Raw genomic sequence first — 25,804 nt, forward strand, 5'->3', positions numbered from 1 at the left:
CCACAGAAACAACAAACAATTTGGATATCATCCCTGTTAATTATGCAAAGTATCATCCCCCCAATTTTACAGATGTGGAAATTTGGGCACAGAATGTAAGTGACCTGCCTAGGAGCACACAGCATGTCAGTGTCAGAGCCAGTATTAGTATTCAGAAATTCATGACTTCCAGGATGGTGCTATAGCCACTAGACTATGCTGCCTCTAGTAATTAGGTCTATACATGGTTCTCTGTTTATCTATCCTAGACAAATACAGGAACCATGCATAAACATGTAGATGTGGAGGGGTCATCATTTGGATTTCATATTTAATGTTCCTTATCGTTTTTTCAACAGCCCCTAAGGCAACTTAGTCCCCAAAAGCCCAGCTTTGGACTTTCGGCAAAAACAGGGCAGAGTCAATTGATGTGGGAGAAGAGGAGTATTCCCTAGATTATAGTACATTTTTAAACACAAAAACTTCCCTCAGAGACAATTCAAGTTACATCAGGATACAGTCACCACTTCAGAACCTGAAAATCATGGAAATAAGTCATGGCAAAAGTCTCCTTATTCCTGGCCACTTTCATATCACAACACTGTCAATAACATATTCCAACACTCCATAATGCTTTTACTTCCCAAAGCAGCTGATATAAAAAAACAATACATATCTCAACTTCATCAAACTTGCACTCTTTTGCAAAACCTTAACAGCGACCTCAGACAATTTGCATTAACAGATCAGCGTATCTGACTGACCGCAGTTATTCTGCTTTAACTTTGCTGAGGTTATCATTGAGGTTTTCCGCCAGAGTTTGATGAAGTTGGGGTACATACTGCTTTTCAGCAGGGAAGTGAAAGCTCTATGTAGGTGCTGGAGTGTGTGTTGAACAGTGCTGAAGGCAATGTTACATCCATGCTTTTCAGGTTTGGAGTTGGGGGGGAGGGGGTCCTGAGGCAAACTAATCTGCCACCCAACAAATTTTCCATGCTTATTTCCCATTTCTTACACAGGGTTGAAGTACCTTGGTGTAGGACCCCAGAATTGGAAGGGGAGAGAGAGAGAGAGAGAGAGAATAAATTACTAAGGCTAAGATTTTGTCATGGATATTTTTTTAGTAAAAGTCATGGATAGGTCACAGGCAATAAAGAAAAATTATTTTCATTTATTATTTCAATTATCACCTGTCGCTGATTTTTAGTAAAAATATCCATGATAAAATGGGAAGGGACTGGGCAGCTGCGGGATGGCTGGGAGCTCTGGGGCCCCCCATGGGGACTCAGAGCTCCAGGGTCCCCCTGGCCCAGCAGCAGAGGGGAGCTGTAGGGTCCCCCTGCCCCCTCCCCAGCAGCCAGGAGCTGCGGGAATCCCCCTACCGCTGGCGCAGTGTGGAGCTGCAGGGATCCCCCTGACCTGCCGTGGCCGGGAAGCTGCCGGGGTCCCCCCACTACCCACGGTGGTGGCCGGGGAGCTGCCAGGGTCTTCTCGCTGCCCATGGCAGCTGGGGTACCTCACAGCTCCCTGCCCCTGCGGGAGGTGGCAGGGGGACCCTGCAGCTCCCAGCTGCTGGGGCTGAAGTCATAGAGGTCTTTGGAAGTCACGGATTCCATGTCTTCCGTGACCGCCATGACAAAACCCTAGCCTTATAAATGACTAAAGTGTGAAACTTCTGTTTTTCAGTGTACGCTTCTACAGTTTATAGATAGCTTAAATTACAAATGTGAGCTACAGAATGTTTGCCCAAAGTGTGAATCAAATAAATTAGTTGTTTTTAAAAACAAACTTTCAAAATAACATCTCATGAGAGTCACTAGAAGAGTTTGAACTCTGCATTTTCATATCAATGTCCCTTGAGATATAGGAATAATTGCTAACCTCTACCTAGTTCAGTCACCAGAGAAGTAACTTACACCCTTTCCCAGTGGATGTGTTTGCTAAATAGCAGTAGCATACAGGTACGGTCAATCAGCGGTCCTGGTTCTACCCCTGGCTCTAGAAAAAGAATGTGGTTTAGTGGTTAGAGAAGACAACAAACATTAAATCTCAAAGAAAGTATAACTTTATGTAGCCTCTCTGCTAACATATGCATAAAATAAGTTGGCAGCTCATACTTGACTGCCTCCTAGAATTGGGGTTCGTGGCCTTGTTCCATAAGAAGAATGGTGAGGCTCCTGAGAATATAAACCACAGTCAGTAAAAGTGTGTCTTAAACTCAGGGCCTGCTTTACATTTTGCTGCGGTTTTCACTTAAATTTCATTACTTTCCATTTGGAGGCATGAAAAAATAAGGATACTAAAATAATTTACAAGAAATTGAATAGTTCCATAACATACAACAAATAAGTACTCAAATGAAATATTTTCACCTCAAATTTTAAACATCAATAAGTAAACATAACTCAAAAGCTGTTTCCAAAGAGGAAAGATGGTAAAAGAAACCTTTAACAAATTGTAAGAGATGTTATTGACTCTCAGTTGGCAGCTATTTAAATATTTCTTTTTTGTCAAAACTATTCAGTACTCATTCCAGTTATTCTCATTTTATAAAATAATTAGGTGTGTTGCACAAAACAAAAATCATCTAGCCTCTAATCATTTAGATTACAATAAACAATGTTTTTCCATAACAAAAAAAATAAATTTATGTTTTAGTGTGTTCTGTTCATTTCTTCGCTCTCATTGCTTATTTTAAAAATGGTTCTTCAAAATAACTCAACAGATGAAGTAATTTAAAAAATGCAAATACATGCCAGATTAATATCACTTGCTCTCCTGTGCATTATAGAAATGAAGGCATACTGATAAGCAAGTACAGGAGGAACCAACTAGGGGCCATGCTCCTCTTGACCTGCTGTTCACAAACAGGGATGAATTGGTAGGGGAAGTAGAAGTGGGCAGCAACCTGGGCAGCAATGACCATGAGATGGTCGAGTTCAGGATCCTGACAAAAGGAAGAAAGGAGAGCAGCAGAATACGGACCCTGGACTTCAGAGAAGCAGACTTTGACTTCCTCAGGGAACTGATGGGCAGGATCCCCTGGGGGGCTAATATGAGGGGGGAAAGGAGTCCAGGAGAGCTGACTGTATTTTAAAGAATCCTTATTGAGGGTGCAGGAACAAACCATCCTGATGTGCAGAAAAAACAACAAATATGGCAGGCGACCAGCCTGGCTTAACAGAGAAATCTTCGGTGAGCTTAAACACAAACAGGAAGCTTACAAGAAGTGGAAACTTGGACAGATACTAGGGAGGAGTATAAAAATATCGCTCAAGCATGCAGGGGTGTAATCAGGAAGGCCAAAGCACAATTGGAGTGGCAGCTAGAATGTAGTGTGTAGGGTAACAAGAAGGGTTTCTACAGGTATATTAGCAACAGGAAGATGGTCAGGGGAAGTGTGGAACCCTTACTGAATGGGGGAGGCAACCTAGTGACAGATGATGTGGAAAAACCTGAAGTACTCAATGCTTTTTTGCCTTGGTCTTCACAGACTAGGTCAGCTCCCAGACTGCTGCACTGGACATCACAGTATGGGGAGGAGGTGAGCAGCCCTCAGTGGTGAAAGAACAGGTTAAGGACTATTTAGAAAAGCTGGACATGAACAAATCCATGGGGACGGATCTAATGCATCCAAGGATGCTGAGGGAGTTGGCGGATGTGATTGCAGAGCCATTAGCCATTATCTTTGAAAACTTGCGGCGATTGGGGAAGGTCCTGGACGATTGGAAAAAGGCAAATATAGTGCCCATCTTTAAAAGGAAGAAGGAGAATCCAAGGAACTACAGACTGGTCTGCCTCACCTCTGTCACCAGAAAAATCATGGAGCAGGTCTTCAAGGAATCCATTTTGAAGCACTTGGAGGAGAGGAAGGAGATCAGGAACAGTCAACATTAATTCACCAAGGGCAAGTCATGCCTGACCAACCTGATTGCCTTCTATGATGAGGTAACTGGCTCTGTGGATATGGAGAAAGCGGTGGACGTGATATATCTGGACTTTAGCAAAGCTTTTGATACAGTCTCCCACAGTATTCTTGCCAGAAAGTTAAAAACGAACGGATTGGATGAATGGACTATAAGGTGGATAGAAAGCCGGCTAGATCGTCGGGCTCAACAGGTAGTGATCAATGGCTTCAAGTCTAGTTGGCAGCCAGTATCAAGCGGAGTGTCCCAGTCTGTCCTGGGGCCGGTTTTGTTCAACATCTTCATTAATGATCTGGATGATGGGATGGATTGCACCCTCAGCAAGTTCGCGGATGACACTAGCTGAAGGGAAAGATAGATATGCTGGAGGGTAGGGATAGGGTCCAGAGTGACCTAGACAAATTGGAGGATTGGGCTAAAAAAAAAAAAAAAAATCTGATGAGGTTCAACAAGGACAAGTGCAGAGTCCTGCGCTAAGGACAGAAGAATCCCATGCACTGCAGAGGGAAGTGATTATTTCCCTCTATTCGGCACCGGTGAGGTCACATCTGGAGTATTGTGTCCAGTTTTGGGCCCCCCACTACAGAAACGATGTGGACAAATTGGAGAGAGTCCAGCGGAGGGCAACAAAAATGATTAGGGGATTAGGACACATGGCTTACGAGGAGAGGTTGAGGGAACTGGGCTTATTTAGTCTGTAGAAGAGAAGAGTGAGGGGGGATTTGATAACAGCCTTCAACTACCTGAAGGGGGGCTCCAAAGAGGATGGAGCTAGGCTGTTTTCAGTGGTGGCAGATGACAGAACAAGCAATGGTCTGAAGTTGAAGTGGGGGAGGTCTAGGTTGGATATTAGGAAAAACTATTTCACTAGGAGGCACTGGAATGGGTTACCTAGGGAGGTGGTGGAATCTCCATCCATAGAGGTTTTAAGGCCTGGATTGACAAAGGCTAGGATGATTTAGTTGGGGATGGTCCTGCTTTGAGCAGGGGATTGGACTAGATGACCTCCTGAGGTCTCTTCCAACCCTAATCGTCTATGATTCTACGAAGAACTGATTGATAAAGTATTTAATCATTGGATTCTGGTAACAGAAGTACAAAAACTTCATTTTCAAAGTTTATGAATGTCAGTAAACCAGCTGATTGTTTTATAACTTTCCAACCAACTCTTCCTATTCATTCATTATGCTGTCCCTTTGAAATATTATAGCTCTGCTTCCTTTAAAATCAAACCTTGTTTCATCTACAGCATAGATGAGAGATGAATCCAGCCAGTCTTTGCAGCTACTCTCATATCTCCCACTCTTTGGAAAGCTTCTTAAGTGGTTTTTCACTGAGCTCAGATTACTGTTTATCAGGAGTCGATTTTCAAATTAAGCACCTAATCCCCATTGACTTTCAATGGGAGCTGAACACCAACATTTGGAGCTTTTGAAAACCTATCCTATAGTGTTTTGTTCAAATATAAACATTTATCATATCATAGTATTAATATAACATCATCAGTGGGGAAATTTATATATAGTCAACTTTGTGAAGATCAATGCTATTTAAACAATGCTTTTAAAATCTTTGAAAATGAAGTTTTATGTCAGTATTTTATGATACAATTTGAATATTGTATACTCCACAATTACAATAAATTCTGTACACAATAGCTTATCTTCAGCTATCAACATGATGAAAGGGGCTACTGTGTTCCAAGAGCTCGAGTGAAGAAATCCAAACTCTTCTCATTGGGATGTGAATTTCATTTCACAAGCAACACTCAGCATTCTTAATTGCCACGCTCTCAAATCTTCTACTTTGTTCTATGACAAATGAATGGTCCAGAAACAGTTTGCAAATGTATGGTCTGCAATTTAAGGTTTTTAAATGCTAAAGAGGAATCTAAGTGCAGACATTAAAGTTTTCAAATTACAGCCAGAATGAAGCACGTTATAAAGGTATTACTTTAATAATTCATGTAAAATTTTGGATGACCCCAATGACAGCTATGCAAAAATCAGCACTTTTCTCTTAGCTAAAATGTAACATTGCACATTGGCCTCATAAGCCTGGTCTACACAAGTCACCTTGCACCGGCTATTTGTGCATGTGTCTCCATTCAAATTTGTCTCTGGTTGACTTAAGCTCCTTTTTATAGCGATGCAGTAAAACCACCTCCCTAAATGGTGTGCAGCCATTGACGACGTATTGAGGTCAATGCACTGCATGTGTAGACTCCATGTGATCTGTGTTGACCCAAACAGTCCTCCATCAGCTGTCCCACAATGCCCCATTGCCTGCCATTTTGGTCACAATTTTAAACTCCACTGCTCAGAGGTCACAGAGACCAGAAGCCACCCCTGTCTTTAAAACCCCGTGTGTTTTTGAAATGCTTTCTTCAGATTCCGTACCTTGGCAAGCACACCTAGCAGCTCACTCATGTTGTGTGCAACTGCCCATCCAACCATGCTGTAGATAAATCTCTGGTAATTTTCATATGACTTTACATTGTGCCTCTTCATATAACCTTGTAGTGGGTCTACCCACGTGTGAACTCTGTTTTCATGAAACTTTGTATCAAAGCCTCATATAGAAACCTTGTACTGATGAGCTTTGTTTGATGTTATTGATATAATCTGGGACCATAAAGATCATTGTTGCAACCAAGGTCCTGTAGTGGCACCCAAATCTTGTATAAAGGGGGTCAAATGGGGTGTCTAAGACAAGGTTATGGTTTACTGGTTATGATTATGCTGTCTATATGTGTGTATCAGTTTTATAGTTGAAGTTATGAATATTGGCTCTATACTGTCTGTATTGCAAACTTATGCTATGCTTCTGGGTGACATCCCAGACAAGCTGGGGTTAGCTCTGCCTAGCCTGCTTGATGGCCCATTAAGAACCATCAGCTATACAATGGACTCATTGAGAAAAGGCAAATATGCCTTGAGACTCAGCAAAGTATGCAGGGACTGGCCCATGTGACTCCAGACTCCATTTTGCTGTAATTTTCCACAGTAGGAAGAAAGAGATGTTCTTACACCTGGAAAAGACTATATAAGGCTGATGCCTCATCTCCATTTGGTCTTCAATCCTGCTTCTTACCTCTGGAGGGACTTCACTATAACTGAAGCTCTGCACAAAGGACTGAGGACCCATCCCAGCTGGGGATGTATTCCAGAGACTTGACTTGAACCTGCAGTTTATTCTATCGCTGCTGCAAGCCTGAACCAAGAACTTTGCCATTACTGTATGTAATTGATTCCATTTAACCAATTCTTGCTCTCATCTCTATCTTTTTCCTTTTATGAATAAACCTTTAGATTTTAGATTCTAAAGAATTGGCACCAGCGTGATTTGTGGGTAAGATCTGATTTGTATATTGACCTGGATCTGGAGCGTGGTCCTATGGGATCAGGAGAACCTTTTTTCTTTTACTGGGGTATTGGTTTTCATAACCATTTGTCCCCATGACGAGTGGCATTGGTGGTGATACTGGGAAACTGGAGTGTCTAAGGGAATTGCTCGTGAGACTTGTGGTTAGCCAGTGGGGTGAGACCGAAGTCTTCTTAGTCTGGCTGGTTTGGTTTGCCTTAAAAGGTGGAAAAAACCCAGCCTTGGGCTGTGACTGCCCTGTTCTAGCAATTTGTCCTGAATTGGCACTCTCAGTTGGGTCCCGCCAGAGCCGCATCGTTACACCTTGGTATATGGAAACTTTGTATCAAAGCCTCATATACACCTCTACCTCGAAATAACGCTGTCCTCAGGAGGCAAAAAATCTTACCGCGTTATATTGAACTTGCTTTGATCCACCGGAGTGCGCAGCACCGCCCCCCGCCCCCAGCACTGCTTTACCGCGTTATATCCGAATTCATGTTATATCACGTTATATCAGGTCACGTTATATCAAGATAGCGGTGTAGAAACTTTGCATTGAACCTTGGTATAATGTTATAGCCCCTAAGGATAGAATAAGATAGAAGAAAAATGTCTTTTTGCTAGCAGTAGAACAAGATCTTCCCTCCCCGCACTCTTAATCAATTGCCCTGTTGAATGAACAAGGTGTAAATGAGTAAAGGTTTGGAAGGCAGCACCTCCAGACAGCTGCAACCCTTGGAGAGGGGATGGAAGCCAGACCCAAGGACAATAAAACTTGTCAAGTGGGCTCATTAAAGAAGATCAGTTATACTGATGGCCTCGGGGGTTAGAAGCAAGCACCTTCTTTTGGAAACACCCTCTTTGAACAGCATTGGGACAACATCCAGAAAGAAGCAGCACAAAAGACCAACTGACATAGACACAGATTTTGAATCTGGTACAGATTTGCATAAGAGGGAAGCTGCTATAAATGTGAGGTGTCTTGCAGAGGATCCCGGGTCTCATCTTGTCAACATGGGAGCATCGATCCGGATCCACCCCCTCCCACATCTAACTCACCTGGCCACTGAAGTTAAGGGGAGCAACTAATTGGTAACAACAAGAAGACAGTATGCTTGTGTGTATGTGAGTGCATGAGTGTAATATATATCATATGCATATGATACAATGTTGATTAATACATGTATTACCAATAAATGTGGCACTTTACCTTATTCCCCCTGAAAAGATCTTGTGCAGTACTTTAAGTACAGCAATGCGACTCTAGGCATTAGATGGGCTCCAGCCCGGAGTAGACAGGAGAAATTAAATCTCATGGGCCCGTGGGGAGAGGATGCTATACAAGCACAGCTATGGACCAGCCATAGACATGTGGACATCTACAAGCAGACTGCACAGGGGATGCAGGCAAAGGGCTATGACAGAGATCAGCAGCAGTGCCATGTGAAAGTGCAGGAACTTCACCAGGAAGGCCAACAATAGATCTGGAGCTGCCCTGCAGACCTCCTATTTTTATAATGAGTTGCATGCCATACTTAGCACAGATTCCACCAGAACCGCCCAGACCACAGTGAATACCTCAGAGGAGACAAAGACAGAGACCCTTGCCTTGAACAGCAAGGAGGAAGGAGTAGACAGGGTGGGGGAATACAGCCAGGCTGCGAGCCAGAACATGTTTGAGACACCACCACAATCTAGCCAGTCTCACCAGATGAGCCCAACGAAGGGGAAGGGAACTCTGATTAGTGTGTGCATATATTTCTCTTTACAATGTTTAAAGATGACACCCGGCCCATCCTCAAGTTAACAAGGCACAGTTACCGACTTTTCATAGTTTTACTCATACAAGAAGAAGTCGAGATACAAAGGCAAAATTGGCATCTGCTTTTCATTCCCCTGTTGAGTTAGGCTGGGGGTGGGAGGGGCAGAGCATTCAGAGCCCTTTGTTTATGCGCATAGGGATGTCCCTTGTATCCTTCCTGACAAATTGTAATGCAACTTTCATGGAGACACTCTGCAATCCTCTCGCAAAGGTTTGTATGGAGGGCTGCATTATTTCTTCCTGCGCAATAGGGCACTTTCTCAAACCACTTTGAATGAGTTCAGCTGGCGCCATTGCAGTAAACAGGCTGGGGGAATAGGGGCCCGGGCAGCTCTGGGATGCCAGCAGCAGCTGGGTTCTCTGTACCTTTGTGACCCTCAGGAATGAGATATCTAAAACCATCATAGTAGAAAACAGTGCCAATATTCAGTGCCATTTCCCTTATATTCATACCCACAAAATACAGACCAAAATTATATCACTTCATGCAACAGAACAGCCTTCTGTTCCTCACCCCGGTGGGCCATACTCATTCACCATGGCTCAGGCTGGAGAGCAGTGCTATGCCAAGGGGCTCCAAAGCAGCAGTGTCAATAAGCATGTCTTATTAAAAGTGTTTATAAGAATAAGGGAAGGTGAGTTTGAAATTTATCTTTCCCTTTCCGTTGTGACTGTAAATCTAATGGCACATATGTCTGTTTTTATCAACAGCTTCTGATGTGGCAGCCTTGAGGTGTCGCCTCCATACTAGCAGAATGCCTGACATTGATAAAGAGGAGTAAGAAGTGGACTTGCTCAGCCAGATCCAGCAAGGCAGTGCTGCATCGGACTGTGAACAAAGGGCAATATGACTGATAGCACAGAGAAGGAAAGAGGACAAGAAAAAGATCCAAGAGTAAGAGTCCCAGCAGGACAAGGAGGAGATGTACCAGACATAATGGATCTTCCCAGGCCACAAACTCAAATGCTGCAGACCCTGCTTGATCTGCAGGTCCAAAAATCCCAAATTTTCCACTCTTTGCAGTCCTCTCTGAATTCCTGCTCCCTACACCCCCAAACACAACATGTGGCATCATGGGCTGCATCCTTATCCCTACAACGCAATGCTGGGGGACAGCAAGAGAAACCACAGTTGCTGTTCATGTAGCCACAACAGAGCGCATTTGTGCAAATGGACAGAAATGTTTAATCCCTTTCCAATTTTAAAGTTCCACTCTCTTAATTTATGCAAAAAATAATAATATTATGTTGAATTTTATTTTGCGCAGTTTTTCCCACTCAAAGTTCTATTTTTGAAGAATCAAATGATCTTTATTCGTTTACAACAAATATTGCAGAACGCATACAGTTGAAAAGCACACAGTACTTGTAGACTTACAGCAACCATCATTTCATTCACAGGTTCAGGAAAATACCCAGTCATCTGTATACTGCTTGCTGTTCGTTTGCACACTCTAACAGAGAACACTCATGTGGCTGACCGTTAAAGTGCTCCTCAACTGCATAGCTCCAAATGATCTCTTGTAATAGCTCTTGCGTCTGGCTGTTCAAATTCAGCAGAAAGCTGCTCCACTTCTGCCCTCCATCCTAGCACCAGCTTTTTCTCTTTTGCCTCACAGATATTATGCAGCTATAACCATTAGGATATTTTGCTCACCAAGATCCAATCTGGTGAGTACACACCACCAGCGTCCCTTTCAATTTAACAAAAGCACATTCCATAGTCTGTCTGCACCTGCTGAGCTGGTAGTTGAATCTTTCCTTGATGCTGTCAAGGTGGCCAGAGTATGGCTTCAGGAGCTGAGGAGCAAGGGTTACACTGGGTCACCCGAATCACTACTGGCATTTCAATATCACCAATGGTAATCTGCCAGTCAGGAAAGAATGTCCCTGCTTTCAGCTTTCTGCACAGTCCTGTGTTCTTAAAGATGCGAGTGTCATGCAGCTTCCTGACCAGCCCAAACTGAATTCAGTGACGCATCCCCAGTGCGCCACTTGCATAACCCTGGAAAAGTAGCCCTTTCTGTTGATGTACACGGTAGCAAAGTGGTGTCCAAATAAGGAGTACCATAGAATCATAGACGATTAGAGTTGGAAGAGACCTCAGGAGGTCATCTAGTACAATACCCTGCTCAAAGCAGGACCAACCCCAACTAAAACATCCTAGCCAGGGCTTTGTCAAGCCGGGCCTTAAAAACCTCCATCACCTCCCTAGGTAACTTCCAGTGCTTCACCACCCTCCTAGTGAAATAGTTTTTCCTAATATCCAACCTAGACCTCCCCCACTTCAACTTCAGACCATTGCTCCTTGTTCTGTCATCTGCCACCACTAAGAACAGCCTACCTCATTCCTCTTTGGAACCCCCTTCAGGTAGTTGAAGGCTGCTATCAAATCCCCCCCTCACTCTTTTCTTTTGTACACTAAATAAGCCCAGTTCCCTCAGCCTCTCCTCATAAGTCATGTGCGCCATCCCCCTAATGATTTTCATTGCCCTCTGCTGGACTCTCTCCAATTTGTCCACATCCTTTCTGTAGCGGAGGGCCCAAAACTGGACGCAATACTCCAGATGTGGCCTCACCAGTGCCGAATAGAAGGAAATAATCACTTCCCTCTTCTGCTGGCAATGCTCCTACTAATGCAGCCCAATATGCTGTTGGCCTTCTTGGCAACAAGGACACACTTGACTCATATCCAGCTTCTCATCCCCTGTTATCCCCAGATCCTTTTTCACAGAACTGCTTCTTAACCATTCGGTCCCCAGACTGTAACAGTGCATGGGATTCTTCCATCCTAAGTGCAGTACTCTGCACTTGTCCTTGTTGAACCTCATCAGATTTCTTTAACCCAATCCTCCAATTTGTCTAGGTCACTGTGGACCCTATCCTACCCTCCAGCACATCTACCTCTCCCCCGAGCTTAGTGTCATCCGCAAACTTGCAGAGGATGCAGTCCATCCCATCATCCAGATCGTTAATGAGGATTTTCAACAAAACTGGCCCCAGGACAGACCCCTTGGGGCACTCCGCTTGTTACCGGCTGCCAACTAGACTTGGAGCCATTGATCACTACCCGTTGAGCCCAACGATCTAGCCAGCTTTTTATCCACCTTATAGTCCATTCATCCAATCCATTCGTTTTTAACTTGCTGGAAAGAATACTGGGGGAGACTGGATCAAAAGCTTTGCTAAAGTCAAGATATATCACGTCTACCACTTTCCCCATATTCACAGAGCCAGTTACCTCATCATAAAAGGTAATCAGGTTGGTCAGGAATGACTTGCCCTTGGTGAATTAATGTTGACTGTTCCTGATCTCCTTCCTCTCCTCCAAGTGCTTCAAAATGGATTCCTTAAGACCTGCTCCATGATTTTTCTGGTGACGGAGGTGAGGCTGACCGGTCTGTAGTTCCCTGGATTCTCCTTCTTCCCCCTTTTAAAGATGGGCACTATATTTCCTTTTTCCAATTGTCCGGGACCTCCCCTAGTCACCATGAGTTTTTAAAGATCATTGTGAATGGCCATCTATTGCGCCATCTCAGGTCAGGAGCCCCATTGCAGAAAATCCATCCACTATATCCTGCATATTGCTGAGAGTCACAGAGCTGCATAGCAGGAGATGATTAAGGGCCCTATACACTTGCATGACAACAACCTGCACTATACATTTTCCAGCTCCAAACTGATTTTCCACTGACTGAGAGCAATCCATCGTTGCAAGCTTCCAATGCAGCTCTCATTCTATTGCTCCTGTTCTGGGGCAAGCTCAGCACACAGATCCAGGAACATGGCCTTTCGCATCCGAAAGTTCTGCAGCCACTGCTTGTCACCCCAACCCTGAGTTATGATACAAACACTGACTGGTGGGATTGCTTGTCGAGTCCAGATCAATTCATTTCTCTCCCACAACACATTGTGAAAATTTCCCAAAAGGCATTGTGCCACATGATGGTGCATGGCACACTGAGATACATACCCCTGATGCACTGCATTTTGCATCAACACAAGCACTCCGACACAACATAAGAACGGCCATGATGGGTCAGACCAAAGATCCATCTAGCCCAGTATCCTGTCTTCCTACAGTGGCCAGTGCCAGGTGCCCCAGAAGGAATTAACAGAACAGGTAATCATCATGTGATCCATCCTCTGTCGCCCATTCCCAGCTTCTGGCAAACAGAGGCTAGGGACACTATCCCTATCCATCCTGGCTAATAGCCATTGATGGACCTCCATGAACTTATCTAGTTTTTTTTGAAGCACAAGCAGTATGCATGTGCCCAAGCGATATACAAACTTAACTTGCCCCAATCAAAGTTTGTAGTATAGATATGGCCACAGTATTCTGAAGACACTTCAGAAGCGCTATAGATCGGTCTCTCTCTCTCTCAGTAAGGGCAGGGCATTTATTAAAGTGTGTATGCCAGGCAATCTCCCTCTCTTTTTTAAAAACTTCTCCTTAAAATTCATTTCCTACACTAACCCCTGCCAGTAAAAATGCTGTCGCTGGATTTTTGTCATCGGCCTTTTACTTTTAAAAATCATCAAAAGTTAGAATCAACCTCTGGCATCTTCTTGTGCTTTGTATTTAGACTATAAATATCTTTACAGAACATTACAGTAGGCATTTTCTTTTTTTTCCCTGTGTCTTATGCAATGCTGAGAACACTTCTGGAATTTAATAATTATGTTAAATTTATTTTTCAGTATATTGCACAACATTTATATATTTTCCTCAATAAGTCACTCAAACATTTAACAGCATTTGTTTCTATTTCAATGATTGAAGTAGGACTTGACTTACCCTATGTTTTTCTTTAATTTTCTTCCTGTATGCTTCTTTGTCAAATTTATCCTCTTCCTGTAATCTTTCTTTTGCTTTATCTAGGTTGATGCCACCAGAATCATCTTCCTTCTCTTCGCTGTCCACACTGGATTTTTGTGCTGGTGGCCACTGCTGAACTAACTGGATTAGATGAGATAATAAAAATGTTTAGAGCCATTTTCCTGCATTCAATGCTAAAATGCATTTCATTACTAAATCAAATAAGTAGCCATATACTAATTATTTTTGCTAGACTAAACAAAAAAGCTGTTTGCAGAGGATTATATATTAAGAACAGCCATAAGAATGGCCATTCATGCTGGATCAAACCAATGGTCCATGGGGCCCAGTATCCTGTCTTTCAACAGCAGCTAGTGCCAGATGCTTCAGAGGGAATGAACACATCAGTGCAATTATTGAGTGATCCTTCCTTTGTTGTCCACTCCCACCTTCTGGTAGCCAGAGGTTTAGGGACACCCAGAGCATGTGGTTGCATCCCTGAGCATCTTGGTTAACAGCCATTGATGAACTATCATCTGTGAACTTACCTACATCTTTTTTTAACTCAGTTATACCTTTGATCTTCACAACACCTCCTAGCAACAAGTTCCACAGGTTACCGTATATTGTCTGAAGTAGTACTTCCTTATGTTTGTTTTAAGCCTGTTACCTATTAATTTCATTGGAAGACCCCTGGTTCTTGTGTTATGTGATGATGTAAACAACAGTATATTTATATGCAACAAACAAAAATAGGCATTTTAACATTTTATAGGGTTTACATTAATTAAAAATGAATAGTTCTTCAAAATAAATTGTCCATTAAACCATGCTTTTAATGCTTTCCTTTGAAATCTGTTTGGAAATCTGCTTTTTACTCTCTGCCTAAGAAGACAAATATGCTATACACATTTTTAGTCATTTTGTTAGAAAAAAAATGTTTTCAAGAAAAATTTTTAGATGGCTAATATGATTAAATGGAAATTACATTTACACCAATTTTAAGAAACAGTATTTTTCACGTTTCTCAGGCTTCTCTTCATAAGGTTCTCACACCCTTTGCTCTGCAACCAATCTCAATCCCCTGAACAGTCCACATGTACATGTACTAAACTGACCTTCAAATTTACAATTATGTTTGAATATGCAGTAATGGGCTTGAATATAGTTCTCATCTTTGGAACCCTTTATGTGGGATCTGAAAGCTAAGTTTGACTCTCCACATGCAACGTCTTCTGTTGATCTCCCTCTGTGAATGATGCAGGGAGACCAAACCCAGTTGTGTCTCCTCATTGTGAGAAACAAGATGTTACGGTTCTTTGGCCACGACAGATCTCCTGCCATTTCCTTCACTTTAATGTGAAACCATGAGATACTCAAATATTAATTGGGACAAAGGTAGGAGACAGGCCCAGGTGAACTAAAAAACGGTTACCTCCCATTCATAACTGTTGTTCTTCAAGATGTGTTGCTCATGTCCATTCCATTCTAGGTGAGTCCATGTAAACAGTCGGAGATTTTTGCATTAGCGGTATCCATAGGGTCGGTTGTGGCGCCCTCTGGAGTGCCGCACTTATGCGTCGGTATATTAGGTGCCGCCAGTCCTAAACCCTGTCAGTTCCTTCTTGCGAGCAACTCTGACAGAGGGGCAGGAGGGGGGGAATGGAATGGACACGAGCAACACATCTCAAAGAACAACAGTTACAAAAGGAATGCAACCGTTTTTCTTCTTCTAGTGCTTGCTCATCTCGATTCTATTCTCGGTAACTCACAAGCAGCATTCCTGGATGTAGGCTCAGAGTTCATGGTCATGCAGGTTGCAACACCACTCTATCGAAGCCAGCATCGTCTCGGGCTTGCTGGGTAAGCACACAGGTAGCGGCCCTGCAGGTATCTTCAATTGGCACTTGAGCCAGGAAGGCCACTGAAGCGACTTGCACCCTAGTCGAGTGGGCGGTTACAATCGTCAGAAGAGACACTTTCGCCTGATCATAGCAAAAATGGATGATCCATGATGAAATTCTTTGGGTGGAGACTGGACGACCTTTCATCCTGTCTGCCACCGTGATGAACAGCTGCGTTGACTTATGGAACGGCTTAGTCCTTTCGATGTAAAAGGCTAGCATTGTTTCCTGATTCCCAGAGAGTGAGATCTACACTCCTCCTTAGACCTATGAGGCTTTGGGAAGAAGACAGGCAAGAATATGTCCTGGCTCATGTGAAATTGTGAAACAACCTTGGGCAGGAAAGCTGGGTGCGGTCGCAGCTGGACCTTGTTCTTGAAAAACACCATATAGGGCGGCTCCAAGGTAAGCACCCTAATCTCAGAGACCCTACAGGCAGATGTTATTGCCTTCCAGGAGAGTAGAAGAAGGGAACAGGAAGCCAATGGCTCTAACGTGGCCCCCATGAGCCGTTCCAGCACTAGATTCAGGTCCCAAGGAGGGACAGGGTCCTGGACATGAGAATAGAGTCGCTCCAGACCCTTCAAGAACCAGACCGTCATGTCATGAGTGAAGGCCAACCTGCCCTGGATTGGAAGGTGAAAGGCTGTTATAGCGGCCAAGTGGACCTTAATTGATGAAAGGAACAAGCCCTGGAACTTAAGGTGTAGAAGAAGGTAGTCAAGGATTGACTGCAGTAAGACCTGTTCAGGCCTAATACCCTGGTCCAATGCCCAGCACATGAACCGTTTCCATTTGGCCAGGGAGGTTTCCCTGGTGGCGGGCTCCTGCTGCCCTACAGGACCTGCTGGACATCGGACGAATATTCCTGCTCTTCCGCATTTAAGCATGCAGCAGCCAAGCCATCAGGTGCAGTGCTGACAGGTTCAGGTGCAGAAGACTGCTGTGGTTCTGGGACAGCAGATCTGACCAGAAAAGCAGCTGCAGTGGGGCTGCCACCGAGAGGTCTAGCAATGTGCTGAACCAGTACTGGCATGGCCAAGCTGGGCTAATAAGATTACCTTCGCCTTGTCCTACTTGATCTTCATGAGGACTGTGGATTATCAGCACTGGCGGGAAAGTGTACATCAGAGCCCCCAACCATAGGTATAAGAAGGTGCCTGACAGGGAGCCTCTGTCAAGCCCCCTAATCGAGCAGAACATGTGGCATTTTCTGTTCTGATGAGTGGTGAACAAGTACAAACTGGGGACTTCCCCACTTTTGGAAGACCACACTGACCACCTGAGGATGGAGTGACCATTCGTGGTTCTGCTGAGGCAATCTGCCAATACATTCCTGGTCCCCAGGAGATGCGCAGCCACAAGATGAATGGCAGGCTGCACACAGAAGTCCCAGAGCCAGAAAGCTTCCTGGCAAAGGGCCGATGACCTGGCTCCACCTTGCTTGTTGATATAAAACATCGCAGCGGTGTTGTCTGTCAGGACTTGTATCACCTTGCCCTTCAAGTGGGACTGGAAAGCCTAGCTGGACAAATGAACCACTCTGAGCTCCCTGACATTTACGCGGAGGGAGCAACCATCCCGCAACCAGCAGCCTTGTGTGCCGAGTTCACCCAAGTGCACCCCCAGCCCAGGTCCGAGGCATCGGAAACCAGGGACAGCGATGGGGACAGGGACATGAAGGGAACCCCCTCCAACACCGATTCAGGGTCCAACCATCATTCCAGTGACACCCAGATGTGGTCTGGCACCTTGACTACCAGGTCTAGATCATGCCTATTGGGGGTGTAGTCTGACGTGAGTCACGCTTACAGTGGCCGGAGATGGACCTGGGCATGACGGCCCATGTAAGTACAAGCTGCCATGTGGCCTAAGAACCTCAGGCAGGTGTGGGTGGTACTGAGCAGGTGGCCCCTTATATGGGAGATCAAGCCCAACACAGCTTGGAAATGGGCCTCCGGAAGGAAGGCTCTGATACGCGTCGAGTCGAGAACCACGCCATGAACTAACTCCGTTGCCCTGGTATAAGGGACGATTTCTTTTTGTTTACTAATAGGCCACGGTCGTGACAGGTAGAACGCACCAGATCGAGACTCCTCTGCACTTGATCCCACGATCTGCCCTTGATGAGCCTATCATCGAGATAAAGACAGACCTGGTCTCCTCGATGTCTCAAGTAAGCAGCTACCAAAGGCATGCATTTTGTAACTACCCGCAGGACCAATGAGAGACCGAAGGACATCACCGTGAATTGGAAATGACGCTGGCCCACCATAAAATGGAGGAACCGCCTGTGTCCTTGGAAGATGGAAATATGAAAATAAGTATCCTTCAAGTTGACAGCGGCATACCAGTCTCCCGGATCCAGGGATGGAAAGATGGAGGCCAAGGAGACCATGCGGAACTTCAACTTTTTGAGATATTTGTTGAGTCGCCACAGGTACAGAATGGGTCTTAGGCCCCCTTTTGCTTCCAGGATTAGAAAAAAGTGGGAATAGAACCCTTTTCCCTTCATTTCCTAAGGGACCTCCTCCAGTGCCCCCAACTGCAGGAGGTTGTCGACCTCCTGAATGGCAAGTTGCTTGTGAGAAGAGTTCATGAAGAGGGACAGGTAGTGTGGCCGAGAATTGCAGGGTGTAGCCCAGAAAAACAATTTCTAGCACCCAATGGTCCAAGGTGACCAGCGACCAGGCCTAACGGTAGGGATGAAGACTGTTGAGGAAAGAATGAGGCAGACCCAGGGAGTCGACTGGGGCATTGCTATCGAGTGCACCCTCAAAACGAGCACTTCTGGCCCCAATGATGTTTTGCCAGGCTGGGTTGCGCAGGTGAGCAGGAGGAGGAAGGGCAGCGACAACTAAAACTCATGTCCCTATCGCATCTCCTTGCAGACCCCATCAAGGTTGCCAAAGCCTTGGCTTCAGGGGTGGCTGGAACTGCTTCCTCACCAACTGAGGCATATGCAGACCCAGCAAGTGGAGGGTGGCCCATGTGTCCTCTAGTTCATGCAGTCTTGCATCTGTCTGCTGTGCAAAGAGTCCAATGCCATCAAATCAGAGGTCCTGTACTGAGGACTGTATCTCCTGGAAGAGGCACGCAGTCTGAAGCCAAGAACTGCGCCTCATGACCACTGTTGAAGGATCACCCTGGCTGCCAAATCAGCAGCGTCCCACACCATTTGGAGGGAACACCGTGCTGCTGTAGTACCCTCCTCAAGGGCCCCTTGTTGGCTGGGTGTACAAGTATTCAAACCCCTTGGCTGGGACAAAATACTTCTTTTCATCCCCCTTGTAGGTGGGTGGGATTGAGGACGGGGTTTGGCAATCTTTAATCATAGAATCAAAGAAGATTAGGGTTGGAAGAGACCTCAGGAGGTCATCTATTCCAACCCCCCTGCTCAAAGCAGGATCAACCCCAACTAAATCATCGCAGCCAGGGCTTTGTCAAGCCGGGCTTTAAAACCTCTAAGAATGGAGATTCCACCACTGCCCTAGGTAACCCATTCCACTGTTTCACCAACCTCCTTGTGAAATAGTTTTTCCTAATATCCAACCTAGACCTCCCCCACTGCAACTTCAGACCATTGCTCCTTGTTCTGTCATCTGCCACCACTGAGAACAGCCTAGCTCCATCCTCTTTGGAAACCCCCTTCAGGTAGTTGAAGGCTGCTATCAAATCCCCCCTCATTCTTCTCTTCTGCAGACTAAATAATCCCAGTTCCCTCAACCTCTCCTCATAAGTCATGTTCCCTAGCTCCCTGATCATTTTGATTGCCGTCCACTGGACTGTCTCCAATTTTCCACATCCTTTCTGTAGTGGGGGGCCCAAAACTGGACGCAATACTCCAGATGTGGCCTCACCAGTGCCGAATAGAGGGGAATAATCACTTCCCTCAATCTGCTGGCAATGCTCCTACTAATGCAGCCCAATAAGCTGTTAGCCTTCTTGGCAACCAGGACACACTGTTGACTCATATCCAGCTTCTCATCCACTGTAACCCTCAGGTCCTTTTCTGCAGAACTGGTCCCCAGCCTGTAGCAGTGCATGGGATTCTTCCATCCTAAGTGCAATACTCTGCACTTGTCCTTGTTGAACCTCATTAGATTTCTTTTGGCCCAATCCTCCAATTTTTCTAGGTCACTCTGGACCCTATCCCTACCCTCCAGCGTATCTACCTCTCCCCCCAGCTTAGTGTCATCCGCAAACTTGCTGAGGGTGCAATCCATCCCATCATCCAGATCATTAACGATAATCTTTAGGACCCCATTGTGCACCGGAAGCACAACACATGTGCGGGTTGATGCGGACAGCACATTAAACAACTTGTCTGATTGCTCCGCCATCTCTTCCACCTCTAGGCCTAAGTTCGGAACCACTCTTCAGAGCAGGGCTTGGTGCTCCTTAAAGTCATCCAGTGGGATAGCATGAGAGGGCCCTGCAACAGCCTCATTTGGAGTGGATGGGAACAAATGGACCACCTGGGGCTTCATCTCCAATGCGGGAAGGAGATTTTGGGGTGAGCACTCACTCCTCCCGCCCGGCATCCAATTGTGCTATGCACACTGATTCCGAAGCCGCTGGTACCATCTGTTGCTTTTCCGAAGCAGTTACCAACGATTGGTGCGAAGGAGGCATCAGCATAACCGGCATGCCCCAGTCACTCCAGTAGGGCCATTGCGCTTGCCACTGGCCCTGCTGCCAGGATGGCATTGCGAAAGTGGACACAAGCTCAGGTGCCCAGTAGCACTGGTGCTGTCTCAGTGAGAGGTTAAACTCCTTTTCCGTGCCAGAGGAATCCCCTTCAAGTGACCATGGTTGGGCCGTCAAACTGGTGTCTGGCAGCTAACCGTGGGTGAACGTTGCCTTGAATAAGGGGATGGCTTCTGGGAGCGGGCGGATCAGTACCGCGTTGGGGAACGTTCCTACAGGCTGGAGATGATTGGCGGGAGGATGACCCGTGCCGGCCATACAGTGACAGACGCTTCCTTCCAGGCAAACCTAATTTAGAGGGCGGAGACGGGGAGTGGGCAGCCCGAAAAGGGTCTTTTGCCCAATGTCCCGTAGTCTTTCTTGCTTGGTTCCGGGTTGCGTTTCTTTGATTTCTTCTTGGGCACCAGCAAAGGGGAGCGGTGCCGGGTAGAACCCGGTGCCGGGGGTTACATGTGATTCCCCCAAGCACTTCATGCAGCTGCTAGGGAGTCACTAACAGGCATAGGCCTGTCACAGTCGGCATAGGGATTAAAAGCCGGAAGCTGGTGCCTGCCCCGCCTGGGGCTAAGTCCCCGCCAGGACCCTAACTTACTAACTATAATGCTTAACAACTACTTCACTAGCTAACTAATATCAACAAAACTACAAAGCAATAAAGCACGAAGTGAAGGAGAAACCGCTAACCACTTGCTAGGCATGGGGAAGGTGCTCCAACCAACTGTCACAGGGTAAGAAGGAACTGAGAGGGCATAGGACTTTCGGCGCTTAATATACTGACACATGAGCGCGGCACCCCAGAGGGCACCACAGCCGATCCTACAGATAACGCTATGTCAAAAATCTCCGACGACTGTGCATGTGGGCACACACATACCTAGAAAAGAATCGACATGAGCAAGCACTCGAAGAAGAACTAGTATGTAGCAAGCAGAACCTCCCGTGTAGATTGGTCCAGGCTGAGGTTGATGGTGGGGTGGAAGCTGTTGAAATCATAACTCTAACTCAGGAACCAACCCATGCAACAAACCTCGATGCCAACTCTGCCCCCATATCTATACCAGCAACACCATCACAGGACCTAACCAGATCAGCTACATCATCACCGGCTCATTCACCTGCACGTCCACCAATGTTATATATGCCATCATGTGCCAGCAATGCCCCTCTGCTATGTACACTGGCCAAACTGGACAGTCACTGCGCAAGAGGATAAATGGACAAAGTCAGATATCAGGAATGGCAATATACAAAAACCTGTAGGAGAACATTTCAACCTCCCTGGCCACACAATAGCAGATGTAAAGGTAGCCATCTTACAGCAAAAAAACTTCAGGACCAGACTCCAAAGAGAAACTGCTGAGCTCCAGTTCATTTGCAAATTTGACACCATCAGATCAGGATTAAACAAAGACTGTGAATGGCTATCCAACTACAGAAGCAGTTTCTCCTCCCTTGGTGTTCGCACCTCACTCTCCCTGATTGAACTAACCTCGTTATCTCCATACTGATTTATACCTGCCTCTGGAAATTTCCATTACTTGCATCTGAAGAAGTGAGGTTCTTACCCACGAAAGCTTATGCTCCCAATACTTCTGTTAGTCTCAAAGGTGCCACAGGACCATCCAAATTCGCATTATATCAGACCGCATTATATCGGGGTAGAGATGTAGTTATTCTGCCAGACTGCATAAGTAGTGTTGAAGGGCCACATTTGACTTCCAGGCAGAATGTTGATTACCCATGACTTATGGGCTTGGCTTCAATGCATTATTTTGATCTTGAGTTTCAGAGATTTAAGCCAAGGGTTTAGAAGTTTTTAACAAAATCTTGTAAACATCTGTTCACATGACAAGCAACCTTCTTTTGGAGTAGCCTTTCAAAAATGTAGTTGTTGTGGATTGGGGTGGGAGGGTTTCTTTAAACGAAAGAGTGGATATACGTGGAGAAAACATATGACACTCCAATATATTTTGCAAAAAAAGGGAAAACAAGTTCAGAATTTTGATCTGCTGTCAGGCAAGGAGAAAGAGAATCAGTTACTAATACTCTGTGCTGCATCCTCCTGGTCCTTTGTGTACAAATATTCAGAAAACACATCTTAAAAAGAGTTTTATTTTACTAAAGAGAAATATATTAAGTAGCACAGTAAAACTTCAGCGTGTGGTTTCATTAGAGCCCACCAGAATGTTGGAATAACTTCTACAGATGCAAAGTTTATATTTCTATAAATAACTCCAAAACCTGTTGTCTGTTGTTCTGCTGTTTAAACTATAATCCCCATGCTCATTTTAGTCGCTGCTTTATGGTTCACTGCACTGGACCACATGAAACACTTATCTGCCCACCAGCTAAATTTGAATGCTTTGTTCCTCCTATACTTACACGTACCAGTTTGGGAGTTCAAAATAAATGAATCCCTTTCTCAAAGTTTTGTATCCAAGATTGTGTTTTTAAACACACAACCAGGTCTAATTACCTCTGTTAATTATGAGCTGACTTTCTAAAGAATTGTAATTCTTCAGCCAGAATTTAAGTCAGCTTTGTGTAACTGCATCTTTAAAAATGTATGTCCAATTAGGCATATATATGAATTGGCCAGTTAAACGCACAACTGACCATTTGTGTATGCAATTACACCCAATTTACACACACAATGGTGGTAACTGCATGCACAAATGTCTGGAAATGAAGGCTTGTATCTTTAAAGCCATGATTAATCTTTTCCAGTAGCTTTCCCCTGTGAGACTTCCTTAAGAGTTATTATAAGAATAGCATTTCTATTTCATATTCTGTACACAGTGCAGCTGCAGTCATGATCATCCTTCACATAAATTCATGAACAAGTCTTAATACATTGTCCTAATTATACAAACTGACAGACCAGCATCTATGATTCAGAATGCAACAGAAATATTTTAAAGCACTTGCTAAAAAATTAAAGCAGAGAATTTCTATTACACTACACCCCCTCAGCGTTCACTTTTTGTTCCAAAACAGCATTAAAGATAGCATGTTAAATTATTTAAAAAGGCATTTAGATTTCAGCTTAATTTAAACAATTTTCATATTTTCCCTTTGAAAACCCCTTACAAACACACAATTTACCTCCACTAAAATGTGTATATGGATGGAATCACATGCTCTTTTGATTCACTACAGTATCTTGGAAATCCAAGAGAATGCACTGAGCCTAATTTACTACTGGTGTAACTCCACTAACCAGGCATTTTGTCCATTACGCACCATAGCTATCTAAAAGGCCTAGTTTAAATGTGTTTCTTGAGAAGTATATACTTTAAAAATTACTGAGGGAATTTTTCCATGTCTGAAATTAGTTATCATTTTGAACAGACTCCTTCTATTAGTGAGGCCATCCTTAAAAGCGTTCGAATTTTGATAACTACGTAACATTACCACAGTATTCCCAGTGCTCAGCATGCCATGGGAATGTTATTTAGTTACAAAAGGCAACTGAGAAATTTTAAAAGTGATCACTATATTTAGTTTACATCCCACTAACTGATGAAACTGCTCTAATGCCAAAGCTCCCTTTTATCTCAACACAGAAAACAGAAAAACAAAGCAAACTTCTGATGTTTGTGAAATCATGTTAGATTTAATATTTAAGCAGCACTGAAGTTTGCTTGTTCGAGTTACAACGAAACAGTACTGGAGTGGCTAGCAATATACAGTAGTTCACATCTATATAAAAATCAATAGATTTTTCCAAATGGTGTTAGGATATCCAATTAAATTACTAGAGTTCAATGCACAGCTATCTCCCCCCTATTTGGTATATAAGCTTGGCCCCTTCTTTACTCAGGTGACATATGAAAGCTACAAATACTGAACATCTGAGAGAAAAATAGGGACACATCTTTTAATTCCACTGCCATACAAGGGATTGGTAGAACTTTTTTCAAGTGATAGCATTGGATTTGACAGATCTTCCTTAAAAAAAAAACACCTGAGACTTTCCCTTCTGCAGTTGGGAAGGCCAGATTTCCAAAAGAGCCCAAGAGCCCGCATTTAAACATTGGACTATATGAAAAGTGTTCAGTATACATCTGCTCCTATTGTTCTCAGTATAATTGGATTTAAATGGGAGCTCAGCTGTTTTGCAAATCTAGCTCCAATTATGAGCAGAAAGTACTTTTGAAAATCTGGGCCAAACTGAATAACTAGGGGTTTAGGGTTTTTTGAGGTTTATTAATTTCATTTTCAGGGTTTTTTTTTTTTTTTTTTAAGCAATTTGACTTATGTGGATGTCCAAAAATGTGGTTTTTTTGGGGCTCTCTGTATTATATTATATTACGCACATTACTCACAACAGTAGTATATGCTGTAAAAGGAGTAATCTCTTTGTAATGTACCCTAGTGTGCTTTAACGTAGTACTGTTTCATACAGCGCTATGTTAAAACACACTAGGGAACCTTTAGTGCACACCAGCAGGGTCTCCATGGACCAATTAATGTACAACATGTCAGTGTACTTCAGAATTCACACCCCTGTTGTGAGCATTACTGCTCCATCTAAACAAGTCCTCAGAAACAAGTAACCGTTTCCAATGTTTTTTCCAGTGGTTTATTGGATAAACACAATTTTTTTTAATTGAGGGTGTTTTATTAGTGTTTCCCAGTTAAAACCTAAAATCAGAAGCCCTGTGTATGACTCAGTTTGAAGTATATTTGTTTTCACAGAAAATACAAATTCAGCTACCACTAGTGTCTGCAGTATATTTTGAACTCATCTTACCTCCCCATCTTCAGTAAAGACAATTTTTGTGTTGACTTTAAATTTCCTCTTCAATATTTTTTTGGCTTCTTTGGTTTTAGTTGCTTTCTTCTTCAATTTTGAATTTGAGGTATTCTGTATTTTAAAAAAGCAGATTGGGAGAGAACATGGTTACCTTTTTATCAGAAAAGAATACACTAGGATTTAAACTTTAACTTCTGTTTATGGTATTAAGTAAAATGCTATTTGCCAAAACATACACACTATAGGTGAGTTTTAGAATAGGATGCCTAATATAAACAAGGCTAAGGTACTTTTGCATAGATGCAACTGCTTGAATCAGGTCATATAATAAAAAAATAAATATCTTTAGAGTGTTCTAAATAACTTACATCCTATTGGCACCAGACAACCTGGACCCTCACACTCACACTCACTTGTTGGTGCTGTGAGACAGACTCCCTTCTCACTGCTCATATATGGCAACAGCCAATGCACACTCTAGATACAGACTGAGATATCATTGGCTAAAGCCATTGG

The 25,804-nt window shown here is 44.1% G+C and overlaps 1 protein-coding gene across 1 annotated transcript in view; it reads right to left on the reverse strand.

Annotated features, from left to right (window-relative positions):
* DDX10 (DEAD-box helicase 10) overlaps window positions 1-25,804 on the reverse strand; it is a 308,585-nt gene that overhangs the window by 102,954 nt on the left and 179,827 nt on the right. The window contains exons 14-15 of the mRNA XM_034758827.1: window positions 25,286-25,399; window positions 13,895-14,056 (exon numbers count right to left, since the gene is read on the reverse strand). Coding sequence (XP_034614718.1) covers window positions 13,895-14,056; window positions 25,286-25,399 — 276 coding nt within the window. The remainder of the gene's footprint in view (window positions 1-13,894; window positions 14,057-25,285; window positions 25,400-25,804) is intronic.

The sequence above is a fragment of the Trachemys scripta genome, chromosome 1 (genome assembly GCF_013100865.1).
Source record: "Trachemys scripta elegans isolate TJP31775 chromosome 1, CAS_Tse_1.0, whole genome shotgun sequence".
Taxonomy (NCBI): Eukaryota; Metazoa; Chordata; order Testudines; family Emydidae; genus Trachemys; species Trachemys scripta.